The 18,630-nt window shown below is 39.4% G+C and overlaps 1 protein-coding gene across 10 annotated transcripts in view; it reads right to left on the bottom strand.

Annotated features, from left to right (window-relative positions):
• Positions 1 to 5,617: 5,617 nt before the first annotated feature.
• Positions 5,618 to 18,630, bottom strand: part of LOC139813865 (neprilysin-1) — a 268,145-nt gene continuing 255,132 nt past the window's right edge. For 9 of the 10 annotated variants that reach the window (XM_071779664.1, XM_071779666.1, XM_071779665.1 and 6 more), the window contains 2 exons: positions 11,043 to 11,359; positions 5,618 to 10,188 (listed from right to left, as the gene is read on the bottom strand). In XM_071779664.1, the coding sequence (XP_071635765.1) occupies positions 9,916 to 10,188; positions 11,043 to 11,359 (590 nt within the window). In that variant the 3' untranslated portion in view covers positions 5,618 to 9,915. The remainder of the gene's footprint in view (positions 10,189 to 11,042; positions 11,360 to 18,630) is intronic. The other variant, XM_071779673.1, reaches the window with a different exon arrangement.

The raw sequence follows: 18,630 nt of genomic DNA, 5'->3' as shown, positions 1-18,630 counted from the left end.
GGCCGGACTCGCGCCGTTCTTCCTCGAGTTAGCCGCTTGTAGCCACCGCCGAGCGCTTCTCGGTAGTCGACCTCGCGCTAACTCGATCCTGCCGCCTACCGCGCCGACTTACTGCGATCTCGATCGCGCCTCGCGTTTCACATCGCATCCACGTCTTGCGCCCTTTTTCCCGCGCTCCGATCCGCGCCGCCCGGAAAACCTCTGTACCGCGATCCTGCACTATATTGTATGAATCGCTGTTACCGTTTCACCCGCGATTCAAGCCTTTGTAAATATCCCGCGGTCACTGTATTCGTTGTAAATATCTCCGCCGAAATCTTTACGACGCTTGTACATATATTAGAATAAATCTTTGTCTATTTCAGAAAACCGAGTCGTGTGTCTTTCCTCCGCGCCTACTTTGAACCCTGACCAGCCGCGAGCGAATCCGCACTTCAAAAGCTAGGTTGTTTCAAATTAATAGTTTGTTAAAAATAAATTACTACTTATTTAAAAATTAATAATTAGTAAAAAATAATTACTATTTTTTTCAAATAAAAGTTGTAGCAAATATTTTTCCCTACAAAACAAAAAAAATGAAAAAAAATTCGACCAATGAGAGCCGAGATATCCAAACTTACCCTTATTTTCGAGATGGCCGTCGATGCACAGGGAAATTTTGTTGGAACTTTGTGAGTTCAGGCATCTCCTATGACTTTCTACTCACCCTAAAAAAATTAGCTGGTCTATTTGTTTTGTACATATTTGGTGTTTTTGATGCTAATAATTTCACTGTACTATCTAATCTTTTTTGTGTGTGAGAAGAACATATTTAATTTACTTATTTTAAATTTTAAATGTTAGAGATTGCTGAATACAAATATAAAATTTACCAAAATTTATTTTGTTTTTATTGCTTTTGTGAATTATAATTAATATTTCCAGACATAAAAACAACGTCTATCATAATATAATGGACTCAATTCAATTAATATTTTAACTTGCCTACAATACGAATTGCGCTACAGATCACTTTCTTGTTCTCTTCAACTTTTAGAAGACAGCAATTTACAAGACATTTACAAGACAGCATATACATACGTGTGTGATTTTGGATGCACCTTCACACACACACACACACACACACACACACACACACACACACACACACACACACACACACACACACACACACACACACACACGCACGCACGCACGCACGCACGCACGCACGCGCGCGCACGCGCACACGCACACACGCGCCAACGGGCACACACGCGCACGCGCACACGCGCATACGCGCACACGCTCACACACGCACACACGCACACACGCGCGCGCACACACACACACACACACACACACACACACACACACACACACACACACTATCCGTCACGTACTACGTTTACGGAGCGTTACTTCTGTAGTAACTTATATGATAATTCCTCCACGTAAACAGGAGTTCTGTAGTAATTTATGATAATTCATCCCGCGTAAACGAGTGAATTATCGTAAGTTACTATAGAAGTAACGCTCGCGTAAACATAATAACGGTCACGACTATCACTACATATCTCCGATCACTTGCTAATATTTCGCCTCTCATGTGACATCCACATCCTAATTTCGTGGCACTTCGATCCTTGCATGACGCGACCGAAATTTGGAATTAAACGATGGTAGTATTTAACGATGAGAGACTACGGTGTTACGCGCAAACGCAATATATATTTTTAGGTCCTAACTGATGACTAACAGCGCGCTGTCCGCGCAAACGCACTGAGCGACGAGCGCACACGTACGCGTATATGCTGTCTTTTTCAGTGTAGCAACATTGTCATGGGGAGAACCCGGGGGGACGCTCGAGATGTTCTCAAACGCCATCTATCAAGGAAAGAGCAACCGTACGGCGACGACGACGACGACGACGTTTCTTAATTGTAAAATTTAACATTTCGGACTTTGCATCGTAATATCTCCGTTCGTAAGGCACGTAGCGAAAAAATAAAAACACTTTTATTATATAATTCAAACCCAGCCTACTTAGAACTTAATCCGTTCACTCGTTATTGAAATCTCAAAATCTCGGGTACTCGCAATTCGTGCGTTTGCGTAAAATAGTCACGGCGCGGTCTTGCTTCGCGTGTACTTGCAGCGCGAGACACTACCGTGTCTCTTGAAAAACCATAAAAAAGCATGACCATTAATTCTTTATGATTGTTTAAACATTTATTAACTAAAAAAATGTAAATTTAAACGGTTAGAAATTTTTTCAATTATTTTGCTGAAGAGGTTTGAATGTTCAAAAATATAGAGCATTTTTAACAACCATTAAAATACGGATAAAATTGTTTATAACAATTGATAAATTAAAAATATAAGAGAAAAATCATAAAAAATTAGAAATATTCGTGAGACCTTCCCACTTGCATAGTCCAGAGCCAGGATTTAATTGCACATTTTGGGCCGATTCCCAAGGCGACGCCTCCTATTCCCCCACTACCACCCGAGGCTCAGCGGCCGAGCTGCCGATTGCTTACGTGACGCGTCATCTCAGGAGCGTCGCGCGTGCTATAAGCATGATGGAACTGTAATCTCCCCCAAATAATATTAAATAGCTAGTTATATAGACGGTTAGAATATATAATTATAATTAAGGCAATAGTTTCCGCGCCACCCATGGGGTACTATTGCTGACGCGTTTTTTTCAAGTGGTTTTCCCAGTAGGCCTATTCCACTAAAAAGAAAAATAATTTGAAATTTATTAATGAACGAAAGAGCTAGCTCGCATTAATAAAGTTAATGATTTATCGTTTAAGTTTAAGGAAGAACGTTTATCGGTTTTTATGATTTCCATTTTCGAAAACGAGCATTCACATAAAAATGTGGATCCAAACATGAAAAAAGATACAAAGACCAAAATTTTTAAGATTAGGGTAACTTGAATTATTTAAAATCTTAAAAAAGTCCGCTCCTTTTTCTGGACAAGTCTTGAGGGAATAGTTAGTTGCCAGATTCTTTTCGAAGAATACGGCACAAGGTGTAATTTAAAAAAACATATTCAGTTAAATGACTCATTAATAACTTAGTTCGACACGCGTTTTACTGACTTTGAAAGTCTTAGAAGGGACTTAGTTCTGTTCGAAAATCCTCTCACTGCGGAAATCGAAAAACATGTAGAATTTCAAGAGAAACTTTGCGATTTGCAAAATGATCTTTCCCTCAAAACTCGTCTAGAAAAAAGAGCGGACTTTTTTAAAATTTTAAATAATTCAAATTACCCTAATCTTAAAAATTTTGGTCTTTGAATTTTTTCCGTGTTCGGATCCACATACTTATGTGAATGCTCGTTTTCGAAAATGAAAATCATAAAAACCAATAAACGTTCTTCCTTAAGCGATAAATCATTAACTTCATTAATGCGAGCTAGTTCTTCTAACATTCCTATATATAGATATCCCATCTATTGTAAAATCATGTAAACGGCCTAGAAAATCGACTTAATATCTACATAGATAGATATTGTGGGAAATAATAAGTATCTGATGTCCGACTGCGAACTACATATTCATTAATAGAATGAAAATAAAAAAGAAAAATATATATTATCCTAAATTAATAAATGAGAGTAAAATAAAGAGAAACAGAAATGCATTCTGCGCAGTGCGCAGTGATGAGAGTAAAATAAACAGGAACAGAAATGTGTAACGATGCACCCCCAAACATGCATCGTTCCGGCAGGAACACCACGCCGAGACCACCCCGCCGACCACCCGCGGGGGTGAAGAACGGGCACGATGTGCCCAGCGTATTTTTTAATCATTCTCACATGTTAGGAAGTCCGCGAATGGACTTAACGCGGCAACCGCTTCACCGCGCCGAGCGGTGCCGAAGGCGGCCGAAGACCGCCGAACGCGATTACGGCGTCGGGGCGCCGCGATCCCCGATCGTTCCGCCGCACCGGCCCGGCGCTCGCGATTGCCGTCGCTACCCCCACCACGCCGCGACGCCGCCGCGACGCCGCCGCGACGCGTATATAAGCCCAGCATCGCTGGCACAGAGCGCGATTCCCGATCATCCGTCTTTCCGACAACACCGATCCTGAATTCCCGCACTAAAAGCCAGTCCGACGCAAGGTAGAGCGCCTCCGGCATTCTCTGTCTTCGCCGAGTGTGTCTCGGCTAACGAGACCAGCTTTTTGCATCTATCCGAATCACCCGAAGCCGTCCGGATAAGAAGGTAGAGCGCCCCCGGCATTCTCTGTCTTCACCGAGTGTGTCTCGGCAAAGGACCCGCTTCTCTCTTCAAATCATCCGAAGCCTGTCTGGACCAGAAGGTAGAGCGCCTCCGGCCTTCTCTGCCCTCGCCGAGTATGCCTCGGCCGACGACCCGCTTCCGCCGCGTTATCCACGCTTCGCGATCCATATCGCCGCTGCGCTTCGCGCCATTTTTCCGCGCTCCGGGCCGAGCCGGCCGGGAAACCGGCGCCGCCCGTGCCGATACCTACCACCACGCGATTCGATCCGCGCGAATACAAAAGCAACGGCTCCGCCCCGCACATACCGCGGGTTGCCCCGCGCCGCCCGCGACTAAACCAACGTCGCCTCGCACGCATTGACCCGTTGTAAATGTCGCGAGCGTATATTGTCATTGTTATAGAATAAATTTAATTATTTTCTCTTAACCGAGACACGCCTTCATTTTGCTAACCTCGCTACCCGTCTGCTTCTCCGCACCTCCTTCGAACCCCGGCCAGCCGCGAGCTAGATCCGCGCTTCGAAGACAGGTTGTTTTAAATGCATTCTGCGATTGGCGCAGTAATTCTAAATAAAATGCATTCTGCGCAGAGCGCAGTGATTACTTTATCATTCTCTATTGTTCCTTTAATTTCCGCTCTTTCGTTTATTAATAAATTTCACATTATTTTTCTTTTTAGTGGAGTAGGCCTACTGGGGAAAACACTTAAAAAAAAAAACGCGTCAGCAATAGTACCCCATAGGTGGCGCGGAAACTATTGTCCTAATTAATATATTCTAACCGTCTATATAACTAGCTATTTAATATTATTCGGGGGAGATTACAGTTCCATCATGCTTATTAGTCAATTAGTCCATACGCCAGGTTGATTGAGCATTTTTATCGAGGTTGATGGCTTAAGTTAATGCTTTTTTATGTTTCTTGGGTCGTAGAACAAGAATCTGTAAATAGTTTTTTCGTAAGTCGATGCAATAAAAAGTTATTAACAATTTATTTGTTTAAATTGCCCTAGCGATCAAACTATACATCCTATAAAAAAATAAACTGGAGAAAATTTGTTCCTCTTTTCACGACGAACAAAATGGTATTTGAATTTTCCCAAAATCTTGATTATTGACGGAAATATGTCAATTTTTAGGTAATTACTGTCTACGCGTCGCGGAGTACCCTAGGCGTGCGCGCTCGCGCTCAATTGTATCGTTAAAACAATTAAAACTCTGAACTTGTTTGAACTTACAAAAACGCGCCTACGTGCGCAAGCGCGCACGTTTAGGGTACTCCGCGACGGTCTTACCGACTATGCCATAGTCGATTCAAAGCATATCTAATGTTAATAATAATGACTTGAAAATAGGATGGCTATGAGAGTCAGACGCAGTTATCAGTGCGTAAGTGATCAAATCACCGATTTTATTCTCTGTGTATACATTCGTACGTTTTGGTTCGGAATTGAGTCGTCTTCAGCGAGAAAATTAATTAAATTACTCCCCCTCTCCAATCCTGTTGAGCGAGTTTCAGGATTCAAAGGTCCAAAAACAACATTGACTATCAGATTGATATCTGTAATAAATGTTTTCTATAAATCGAGTCAATTTGAACAACATTATTATATTATTAAACTCACCCAATAGTCAGGAGAAAAGGAATATCACAAAGCCATGTAGAAAAGCATGTAAGATGTCATCCGAAAAGATAAAGAAATACAAAGAATGAGACGGAATCAACGAACTTGTCAGGACGACGGACACGAAATATCTAACGTTAGTTTAGTCATGTCACGGGACATGGTAATAAACCTTAATAAATAAAAGCTGAGATATAAGGGTCGACAATATAAGAAATTTTAAAACCAAAATAAGCAGTCCGTATTATAACGAGGCATATACACAGGCAATCGGCATGGTTTACAATTTATTTAATATTGATACATATAGGCGTGGTGAAGGAATCCGTATTTTGTAGGCGCTTAAGCAGGGCCTCAGCAAACTCTTGTATATTGCATTAAACTTATATAAAATCAAGTTATAATTAATTATTATGTTTATTTATAAGAAAAAAGTGAAAATATTACGTATTCAGAAATTTTTCATTTTTTGGTAAATTTTACTGTCAGAACAATATGGCAACGCTGCGCTTTTCAGGGCGCCGATTGTAAAATGTGAAGTTGATAACAAAAGTGTCAATGTAAGTGTTAATTTCATTAATCAAAGAATATTGTGACATTTTCTTTTTATCGAAGAAAGATTTTATAATAATAATGAGTGATAAAAAACATAAAGTGAGGAGTAATGTGGGCAAAAATAAGGGACAATTTGTGAATATAAAAGTTGATAATAAACCGTACGTGATGAACTGAAGTGTGACATGAGCGCACAGCTTGCAGCGTTGCCAAATAATTCCTTGAAAGTCGCCATTAAAAATATTCATCTATAAACCACATTTCAAGTCAACTTTTAACATAAATACATATTTTGTTTAAATATTTGGTGACTCTGTATTTTTATCGGCACTATCGAAAGTATAGAGTTTAGCGAATATGTAGCGCAGTCAATATTTAATATCTTAAGATATTTGATAAACAAATTATTACATTGAAATGTGGAAAATAGACTTTTTCGATAACGTCACATATAAATATCGAATTTTCAAAGTCATAATTCTTCTTTATATGTTCGGTAATGTGGTTTAATTTTTTTCTGGCGTAAAGATATGCATTTTAACTTTCTCGTACCAAAAAATCAGTTAATTCTAAAGACTTTGGTGTCATGAAAGGAATACCTTAAAGAATGACTACCCTTTACCATTTATTTTTAACACAATTGATTTTAGAATTAAGTCTCGCTCCTCAAAAATATAAGAAAAAAAATTAGAAAAAATTTGAAATATTCGTGAGATCTTCCACTTAAAACTAGTCGTTTCAAGGCATACCTAATATTAATAATAATAACAAATTATTCACCCCGTAAATCTCTGTCAAAGGTACAATGTTGTCTTGATTCAAAGTTAGCAGGCCAACGGTTGCATTTACGGCGGAATATAAAGAGATTGAATATTTAGAGAATAAAATTACCTATAAAATAAAATTTTTTAATCATCATTTGATTAATACTTTCCGAGATATGATTGATCAAAGTTACGATGTCGAACGAAAAAAAATTTTTGTCACATAGCCGTCATAATTCGAATTTATCAATAAAAAAATGTTTGATCCCAGAAATAGCTTTCCTATTATATCTAGTTAAGCCTTTAATTTTTGGGGATTTTTTATTCAATGTTGAAGTACCGATATTGAATTTTACAACTAACCGGAGCAACTTGCGAATTCATCAAGAGTCACTTTCCAATCGCGCGACTTCGGGCGCCACTCACGCCTAAGCTATTGATTTTAGAGAAATACCTTTCGGAACTTTTTTATAGGAAATTTAATTGTCTACAAAATTGTTTATGTGCAATTTTGCTGTATCTCAAACGGTTTTCGCAGCGTTTCGAGTAAGAGGTCAAAAGGGGCCAATTTTTTATGGTTTTTAGTTTTTTTTGCAAAAACGAGCAGGGTTGACGAACCATAAAATTTATATGTTTTTATCAGTGCCATTTACTATCAAATGGCATATAAATTAAGAGCCCGAATTCAAATTTGATTTAAAACCATAATTTGATTGGCCTATCAGCAGAGAAAACAGCTCAGTGAGCGTTTAGTGATTATTGTTCTTGATTAGTACGTTCTCCTGGATCTATCAAAGGTCTAAAAGAATATTTCAAATCAGATAATCACTGATCTGTTTTCTTTGCGGAACATAACCTAAAATTTTTTAATGGAGAGGAGATTGCAAAGGAAATTGACGCCAAGCAATTTCTCTGACAATCTCGCTTTTAATCGCAACGCTATATCATGTGGAGGTGTTTATTGAATAGAGCTTATTGCATGGAATATATGTTATAACAATGTGGATTGATGCACATGTGATGTGTTATTGTGCAATCTATATAAAAGTGACTATATTATAATAAAATGTTTTTTTGTTGCAATACAATTTTTTTAAAATTATAACTTTAAGTTTTATTAACATAAACCTTTCATTTATAAACCAAAATATAAAATATAAACAACAATAACATCCACAACATTATTTTAAAAGGCGACTAAAAGATGCCTAACGACAGATGTCTTTTAGTCATCTTTGGCTATAAAACGACATTTAGTGCGGAACAAAAGAGACACAAGTCATTTTTTAGTCGACTTTAAGCTCTAACAAAAAGACACTATATCAAAAATTTGTCATATTTTAGTTCTCTTTTAGACATTTTTGTGTTCTCTGGGAACTAATCATTTCTGGACCTATGTTGATATAACTTTTTTTTCTTCTCTAAGCACTAGGAATCCATTCCTCAAGTTTTGCCCACCATTTAAGAAACACTCTGTATATTCTCGTCCTATCGCATTGCCTATTACATTATCTATTACATTACACGAGTTACTATTTTTCCTTTTGTGCTTTTTTTTATCACTTACATTTGCAACATATTCAATAATCCCACACAGCATACTTTATCCTGAGGATATCCCAAATTGTTCCAGATTTCTAAATGCGATCCCACGGATATCCCAGTATTAGTAGGTTGTGCCCGGGATATTCCAATAGGATATCAAGGTGGTGCATGACGGTAAAGCCAGCTCGTAAGTAAATCTCAATTTAGAGCAAATATAAAAAGGCCCCCGGCGAAGTAAAATCGCAACATCCGCGGGTCTTCAAACCTGGCAGCACGCGCAAGGCCTCAGCCTCACCCTGTTATAAAATTTACATCTAATTTACGCACGTAATTAAATAAATGGTCGCATTTAGCAAAATGTATATTTTGCAACTTTTAAAAATTTTTTTAGCTGAGATTGGATTATTCTTTTAATTTGAAGGTAAATAATGTTAATGTCTAAATGTAATGTCTATGCAATGTTCTTGCAACATTTCTGTGCTGTATGAAATAATTAATACATCTTGCGATATTTCTTGATCTGCCTGAAATATTCTCTGAACGTCGTCTAAGATGTCTGTAAGATAATATAACCGGACACTTGTGCATTTGCTGGAAATCCACTAAACATCTGAGACCATCTTGGGTCTCAGAGAAAAATGTCCTACGGTTATTGAAATATCCCAAAATGTCTGTAAGACGTCCCTCAGATGTGCTGCGTGGGATGTGATCACGTTTGAATGAAATAGCAGTTGAAAGACAGAAAGTATATATTGTGATATGGGAAAATAAATACTGATTATATCTGTCGTATATTTAAGTAAAGGACTAGAAGAAACCTCTTCTCTTAAATATAAATTTAAATTTGGTCTCTTGATATTATAACGCGTGCCCATACAGCACACTTGTCCAAAAGCGAGACATAAGACGTCTAAAAGATGTCAAAAAGACGTATTATGTCCCGATTTTGGACATAGTGCTGTCTAGGTGTATATTTACATCTCGTTCGATACGAATGTCATTAGATTTATATATGTACAACATAATGACTGAACATTTGACGTTGTTCAACGCTAAATAAATAGTCAAAGGACACAGGTTCTTAACTCCGGAATGGCTCGAAAACTTTTAGCTTCCGTAATTCTCTCTTCCCAATTTAAAATGTTGATTATATCAAGGTGATATATTTCATATATCATCAAACACGAACTACCAAACATTGCATTTTTTCTTGGGATTCATCGGCGAGTCTAACGGACAGTCGAAAGCCTTGGCAAAGTCTTCGCTGTTTGACAAAGGGCCCAGCACTCGTACCGATCCGGGCGAATGTACACTGCTACGGATCTTCGTAAGAGCGTCTTCCGGTCTCATAGAACCACACCAGATTTGTGCATAGTTGAGAAAGAACAACTGATCGTGCGTGAGGTTCACTCCCGGCAACAACGGTTCTTCGCCGTGAATAAAAACCCATTTCTTGTAAGCCTGTTTGATGAAGAAAAATTATTATTAACATTAAGCATGCTTTCAACACTAAAATTTAAAAATTTTATATCTTTAGATGTACTTTCAGCTAAAAATTTTTCCAAAATGTACAATGCTCGGGGGGCGGTAGAGCCGTACCCGGATTTGCGATAAAGCGAAGCTCGAAGGACCAGGGGGTGTGTGTAAAGTCTCCCCAAAGCGAATTAAGTTAAGCAAATGCGACTCACCGTTCGTTGTGCCGTCGACTCCTGGATGCTTCGTCTCTCGGTCACGATCGGGCGCGTGCAGCAGCGCAAGCAGGGCAGCAAGCAAGTCAAATGCAAGGCAGGCAGCAAGCAAGTCAAGGCAGGCAGCAAGCAAGCAGGAGGAAGCAGATAAAGGCAGCAAACAAGCAGGCCGAGAAAGTAGGCGATCGCACTATCAGGGAGCGGGCTGGTGATCTCGCGACTCCGAATATTAGCGAAAGCCTCTGTGCTCCGAGACGTCGTAACGATGAGTGCTGAGTGCCCGCGGCGCTGGAACAGTGTCGCGAGCGAGTACTTGTTCTTCAGGCGGGTGCCCTCGTGGGGTGAGCGAGGGCAGCACCGATTGGTGAGTCGCGCAAATATCGATTCCGCGTCGATCGCGATCCGCCGACGTTTCGCGCGAGTCACCGAAATACTTAATACTAGATATGCGAAGACTACTATGTACAACGAGTAAGAACGAGACTAAACTAATGAGTATGATACATGCATCTATCTACAGTTTGGTGAGCGCCAAACATACAATATGTAGAATAGCTTGGTTCTCTTTGAAACTTTTGGTGTTTCTAGGACATTGACTTGCAAATAGCGTAGTTTTTTTTTAATTACCTTGAAAGCCTGCTTGAGACCACCGTTATCGGCAATATTCTCTCCTTGAGTCATCCTACCGTTGATGTATAGATTCACTTCCTGCAATTTATATCTAGAGTACTGGTCCACGATGCACTGCGCTCTTTTACGAAATGCCTTAATAGTAGCATTGTTCCACCATTGCATTAGATTGCCGTCTTTGTCGAATTGACGACCCTTATCGTCGAAACCATGGGTGATTTCATGACCGATTACTACACCGATGCCGCCATAATTCAAGGATTTGGGAAAGTGTTGAGAGTAAAAAAGCGGTTGTAGAATGCCCGCAGGGAATACTGAAATGTCAAAACAATAATTATTTATACTATTACAAAATAATAATTACTGCTGTAAAGACTTAATCGACGCTACTGGTTATCATTATAATCGTCATGACAATACAACCATTGGTTTTAGTCAAATTAATCGTCAAGACTTTTTGACCATAGGTTTTAGTCCTTTTAAATTTTAATTTTGATATTTATATGTATATCCTTATTTTAAATTCCTGTGTAAATAATTCATTGCGAAAAATATTAACTCAAATGGAGTTCGAACCTGAAACTTCCGTCATTCCGCATGTCGTATCAATTCGATAAAGCATGTGGTAATATTTATCGCGATAAAACGTATTAAGGTGAATGGACAATAATAAAATGGAACATTGATCATTTGGTCAATGGTGTATAATCAGTCTTTACTGTTTTGACAAAGTAAATGTTACTTCGTACTAGTAATGACTCATATATAAGCAAAAAAAATTGCCACAACTAATATAATAATTTGTATATGAGCATCATTAATAGTTCGGTAATTATGCATATTAAGACCCCACTCACCAATGACCTTGACCTTGACAGCGGAGGGCTCCACTATTGTTAAACTAGACACATAGTGTGCCTTCAAAGTACATGCGTTGGTTTTCCACTTTTTTAAAATTTCCATTTACTGCTTTAAAAGGCTTTCCTTTGTTCGTACATGTACTATTTCCACATATATATTAGTCATTTACAAGATAGTTAGTCGATCATCTGTGTGAATATTTGTGGCGATATACAACTAATTTTGCAAAGCAAAAACTTTAATGCTTCGTAATTTTTGAACGGATCGTGACCGCCACTTTTTTCAAGGTCAAGGTTGCTCAGGGTCATGACCTTGACAACATATATCAAGGTCAAGGTCATTGGCGAGTGGGGTCTTAATATGCATAATTACCAATAGTTCTGCCAATTTTCAACGCATTTGCATTAAACTTGATACACCTATGTTTTTTGGGTCGATGACTATAAATCCGAAGTCAAATTTAAGAAACTTATAATGGTGGATCTAATATGACGGTACTTAAATACCCAATATTGTCAGTTTTTGTGAAAAATATTTATTAAGATTGATATTCCCATTCGATTTTGTAACAAAATCTTCTTTATAGAGGGTTTTTCGGGTTGCTGGTGATGAACTTGAAGTCGCGAAATTTACAATGGCGGATCCAATATGGTGGCTTCTAGTGACTAACGGTATTCCATTATGGATACTTTTACTTCCGTTATTAGCCGATAAAATGTTTTTACGATTCCAGAGTGCGCCACGCGGAGGTTTTGCGGTAGGATTTTACACTCCATTTTCTATTGTTTACATGTTTATTATAGAGGAGACCGGGGCGAAGTCGGCCCCGGGGCAGAGTTGTTTTTGCAACTATCTCGAAATCTGTATGTTGTGTGGACTTGCCATTAATACTGTAAACGCGGCCTAAAACTTCTGTTCAGAGCGAAGTCGTGATCAAGCCACCGGGGCGGACTCGTCCCGGTGGTTTTACTCTATTTTCCGTTGCAAATGCGTCATTGTATTTTTCAACTGCAGGAAAATGGTACGCTAGAATACTTAACCTTTGTTATGCACACTTCTTCGAAATTACGTATTATGCACAGGGGGTATGTCATACCCCAGTCACTTAAAACGTTTATTACAGACGTACAATTCGTTATTTTGCCTCAAACAAAATTGCTGGCTATTGTTCAAAGCTTCCAAAATAAAGTCTAATAGGTTTCATTAATATTTTGCAACATGAAAGAATTATAAATGATATGTTAACTAAAAAAACCGAAAAATGGACTTTTCACTAAAAAATGCATAAAAATTCAATTTTTAATATTTTTTAATAATTTTTGCGGGATAACTTTCTTGAAATACTACACTTTTAAGGAAAAATATTAGTTTATAGCGGAGTTGAAAAAAGTATTTATTTTGCTATATGAAGTCACGCGTTTTTCAACTTTTCATCACTGCCAAGAGCAGACTAAAGCCGGGCGGGCAAAACTATGTATAGGATCTTGAAGTGTTATTCCTAGACTACAGGTAGATGGCAGCACAGGTCCCGACTCGCGTTGTATTAGAAAAACGTATTAGAAAAACGCGTTTGAAAATACGCTGGGGTATCTCCTACCCCCGGTGCATAACAAAAGTTAAAAGTATTTGAGCGTTTCCTAAAGCCGCTCCGAGGCAGACTCTTAAAGAACGAAAACGAAGAACGACCGCCGTCCTTACTGACTCGCCTTAAATGAAAAAATTGGCGACTGAGCAGGCGGAGTCGAAGCGGAAGAAAGATGAGAAATCTGCTACAAGGAAGAGAACGACAAAATCGACCATTACCACTACGCCGAGAAAGAGATGCCGGCCCCAAAAAAAAATGCTACGCAATCAGAACCGCAGCCTTTGACGAGCAGTGGACGAAAAACGAAGTCAAGAAAGCTAAATAATATGTGCTGCGTATGCTCGGAGATAATAGAAAACAGAGCCGATGAAAAACAGTGCATTTCGTGCAGGCGTAAGGCACACAGCGAGTGCGTGCGCTTGTCAGACTCTGTTTTTACATGCTTTGACTGTTTCAGTGACACTGATAGCAAAAAAAAATTGATTTTCTTGAAATTATTTTCCGCTTTCCATTTTTTTACTTAAAAACAATGAATAAAATGTCCTATTATTTTTTATAATCAAAATTATGTATTTTTATTTAAAATCCAGTCCGAGAATAAAGTGACGACTTTGCCCCGGGAATTTTGAAATTTCAATTTTTGCACCTTTGTTGTTTTTACTCTATACCGATTGAACATAGCGACTTAGAGCAAAAAATTTTGTAGCCAAGTGTTTACTCTTTACAATGGTATACTATGTTTCACTAAAATGAATTATTTTGTTGTTAAAAATTGGCACCGAAAAAATAGGGTCGACTTCGCCCCGGTCTCCCTTATATATATAGATATATATAAATATATGGAGCATTCCATGTCAAATCACCGAAGATTTTTCTCGACCATTTTTGATTTGGTAGAAAATTTTTCGTGTTTTTATACTAAATGAAAGCAGTTCTCATAATTTTTTTTAGATTTGCGACCCGATTTCCTTCGGTCTCGCTAGCCGAAGGAGCGCGGCCGCAAATTAACTCGTAATAGCTAATAACTCACCAATACTCGCGACAGATTTCTCCCGACAATCCTGATGGACGCCAGGTGCGATTACGCGCACCACGTTTCCTAACTTAACTTCCGGTCTCAATATCCGCCACCCGGACGTGAGCTCAGGGCGTTGGTAACGTTCTTTCGAGGAGGAGCGAGGAGGGACGTAGCGCAATCAACACAAATTAAACAGTAACAAAGATATATTTCAGAGAAATGATAAGCATAATATGGTGGAAATCCAACGGTAGATCAAAGGCAATTTTGATGTTAGTATGAGCGCGGTAACCGAATCGGTAGCTAATGCACGCGCGGAGCACGTGGTGATCTTATGTCCGCAAGTCTCCCCTTTCGAGCGAGTACGACGATGTCCGCCCGAACGGCGGCGTGAAATACCTGCGAGACTCCCAAGCGAGTCCGGCAATTCCGATCCGTGTGAACGCGAATACGCAATAATCTCAATCCGTAGAGGTAATCTCGGTTCGCACTAAGCGATGTACAAACGAACGCGAGCGCGCAATCCCATCAATCTGAGCACGCAACAATTATCAATCTCGACACCCCGTATAAATCCGAATATGCGGTGATTCTCACCAGCACCGTACGGTACATACAACGCGAATTCACAAAGCCCAACGCTACGTAATAGCAATTTTCCCGAATACGCAATCATACGATCCTTTTCGAGCGAGCGCGACAATACTTGCTCGCACGACACGACGCAAAATATCCGCGAGGCTCTCGGTGTGGACATCGCCTATGTCCACCGCAACGACAATATTCCCGAATACGCGATATTCCCGACAACGCAACACGATACAATAAGCGCGGGCGTGAACAACGCACTAAGCCTCACGCGATATCTCCCGAAACGCACCGCCCGCGGCACGTTTCTATCCACGACGAGTAACATACACGAATACGCAACACGATACGATAAACGAATTGACTGTCGGCCGCGCGGTTTTTGAGGAGGGCCTTACAATAAACTTCCCGGGTACGATCTCAGCCAGCCCTGCGCCCGCGATCTCAATTAAACGCCACGATAATCTAACCGGCATCCACCGCAACGGGAGCCGGTAATCACTTGCAGAGGTTAATCCGACGGATCGACACGGTAATTTAATCGATACTTGCATTCAATTGTACGGGGCCGTGGCCGAGATGGAGCTCTTAATATCGCGGCAGTACCGGAGTGGAGATCTTACAAAATCGCTGCTCGCTGCTGCTCGACGGCATCGGGACACTTCTCTCGGGATGGCTCCTTGCCTGCGGCTGATTCGACAGTGATGAACGGCCGGCCCGGCGAGACCACGCTGGGCCCGCGCATGCGGCCCCAGGCTCGCAATTTTCTGCCCCGCCGATCTGTCGCGTGTGCCGCCCTGCTCGCGGCACCGCTCGTATCCGCTGCCTACCCGCGGCAATTTCAACTGGCTGTCCTGTGTATGGGCCTATCTCAGTGTTAGCCCGGCTGGCCAGGCCGTGGCTATCCTGCTCGGTGCCCCAAGTACCGCCGGGGCAAGGCGTCCGGGGCGTCCTCTCGCTTCGCGGTAGCGGTGACGCACCCCTTTTTTATGCTGCGGCGGGGCCAGGGATGTGCTGGGCAAGACCTGCCATGCGCCTTGGCGGCGGGGCCCGCGTGACCCGCCCGCCGGTCAACCGCTCACTCCAGCGTCCCCTCAGTGTCCTTCTTTCCCACGTTGCGACACTCCGGTCCTTACATTCACATCGTCCTCGATCTCATACTCCGGCACCGCCTGTTGTTACTACGAAATTTAACTAGAAGATAATTAGCGCGAGTCCTCCCCTACTCGGGCCGAGGCGCCATCCCCGACCTTCCTCTCGGCCGAGCTACCGTCTGGGCGGAGGACGTGACTTTGTCACGTTACCGATTTTTATCTCTACCCATACTTAAGTTATGGATTAAAAAAATGCAGTTTAAAATTTCAAATACCTGTAACTTAAAAAAAGAAAAAAAATATTGTAAAAAATAAGGTAGAGAAGACCGGGGCAAACTTGACACTAGGCTTTTTGCCAATTTAAATCTATCGTAGAAACTTACCTTTCCTACTGTAAATGCGTCTTTATGTGCCAGTATTATCAATAGAATTTGATGACATTCTGAGTTATGGTGTAATTTTTAGAGCGACATAAGCGTTTTTGATAGTGAAAAGTAATTTTTCATCGAGCTTTACTCTTGCAAACCTATATGTAAGTGGGTGAAACTTCCGAAAACGTCGATGCTCAGATTCAGGTCAAACTTTGTAAATAGGTTTTTTTTTAGATAAAAAAGACATATACCAAAAAAATTTTTTGCGACTCCAAAGTTTAGCAATTTTTTAAATATTTTTTCACATCACTTTTTTTATGTCCTATGTATTATTGTACAATCATTTTAAATGCTTATCCGAGAAACATGTTTGCACACAGCTCTTTTCGTGAGCGAACTACAACTCTAGTATATTACAAACCAAAACAGCTCTCAAGTAATGTAAACAACCATAAAGTCATACCTGCCAAAGTAATAACATAAACATCATTGGCAAAACTTCAGAAAATCAGAAATGTTGTAAACCCATGTGACAACTCGTCTCACGTGAAAAATGTATGCGTGGAGGCAGTAGGTTCCGTCTCCTTGCGGGGGGCTCCACTATTGTTAAACTAGACACATAGTGTGTCTTCAAAATACATGTGTAGGCTTTCCACGCTTGGAAAGTTGTAAACCCATGGGGCATCTCGTTTTGCGTGGAAACTGTATGCGTGGAGGTAGTGGGTTCCGCCCCCTGCGGAGGGGTTCACTATTATTAAACTAGATACATAGTGATGTGCTTTCAAAATATAGAGCGTGGGCTTTCCACGCGTGGAAAGTTGTAAATCCATGTGGCACCTTGTTTCGCGTAGAAAGTATATGCGCGAAGGCAGCAAGTTAAAAATGTTAAAAAAGTTGTGGCTCATGACAAATGTGTGCGCACGTCCGATCGCGAATTTACTTACATAAATTGTTTTTCAGACATGAGTTTAGATGAAAATAATTAAAAATTCAACAATTTTTGTTCTCATTATTTCCAATGAATGTTTAACTTAATTCCGAATTTTTGTACTTTTTAAATACACGATAAACAATGTATTTTTAGTTTTAGACAATAAAAAATAAGTTCCAGATCAAATTATATCGATCAGGCAAAGTGTCGAGTTTGCCCCGGCATTTTTAAATTTGAAAATTTGTCTTCACGTCAAAGTCTTTTCCTTTCCTGGAGTCAAAACTAAGCGACGTACAACAACATTTTTTAAAGTAATTTTGTACCTGAAGGAACAGTCTTTAAATGTGTACCATTGAATTTGCTTGAAAATTTTAATTAATTGTTAAAAATTGTCTTTGAAAAAATCGTGTCGAGTTTGCCCCGGTCTTCCCTAACTTTTTTTTTTGTTTTTTACTGTACTTTTCGAAGAAAATATCGAAAAAATTCTTAATGGACGATATGACTATTTTTTTTAGGATTTAAGTAAAAGATAATTTTTTTTCTTAATGCAACCGTTTTAATTTTTTTCAAAAAAATTCACAAATTCTAGACTTGGTTTCGAAATTTTTAAGCCATTGATGAAAATGGGATTTCAATAACTTCGATTTTTTAAGGGATTTTTTTTTTTTTAAATAATTTTTTTTAAATAAGATAAACTCTACCGATGGCTATCAAAAAATTTGATAAATTTATAGACAGCAATCCTGAAATTTTGATCTGTAGATAAAGAGGAAATTCAAATATTTTCTATTTTTTAATTGCATTTTTACCTATTTTTATTATTGAATTACTTTTTTTTAAATGGAATATTATAAATTGGGGAACTTAACGGATAGCATGTGACAATTAAATCATATAGTGAATGAAAAAAAAAAATAAATGAAAAAAATAAAAAATAAAAATAAACATAAAATAAATCAAAAATATATATTTTTTATTTATTTTATCTGTCTCTTTCTAAGGGGACAATAAGAAAGAGATGAAGAGTAAGTGAGCTAAGATTAAATATTATGCGACGCCCTTATAAAAAAATACACTCAACTTTGATGGTTAACACTCGAATTTGAGTGTTAACACTAAACTTACGCCCAAGAGTTA

Source organism: Temnothorax longispinosus, chromosome 5, assembly GCF_030848805.1.
Source record: "Temnothorax longispinosus isolate EJ_2023e chromosome 5, Tlon_JGU_v1, whole genome shotgun sequence".
NCBI classification, from domain to species: Eukaryota; Metazoa; Arthropoda; class Insecta; order Hymenoptera; family Formicidae; genus Temnothorax; species Temnothorax longispinosus.
Note: the sequence above shows the minus strand (reverse complement) of the source record. Positions and strands in the feature narration are given on the sequence as shown.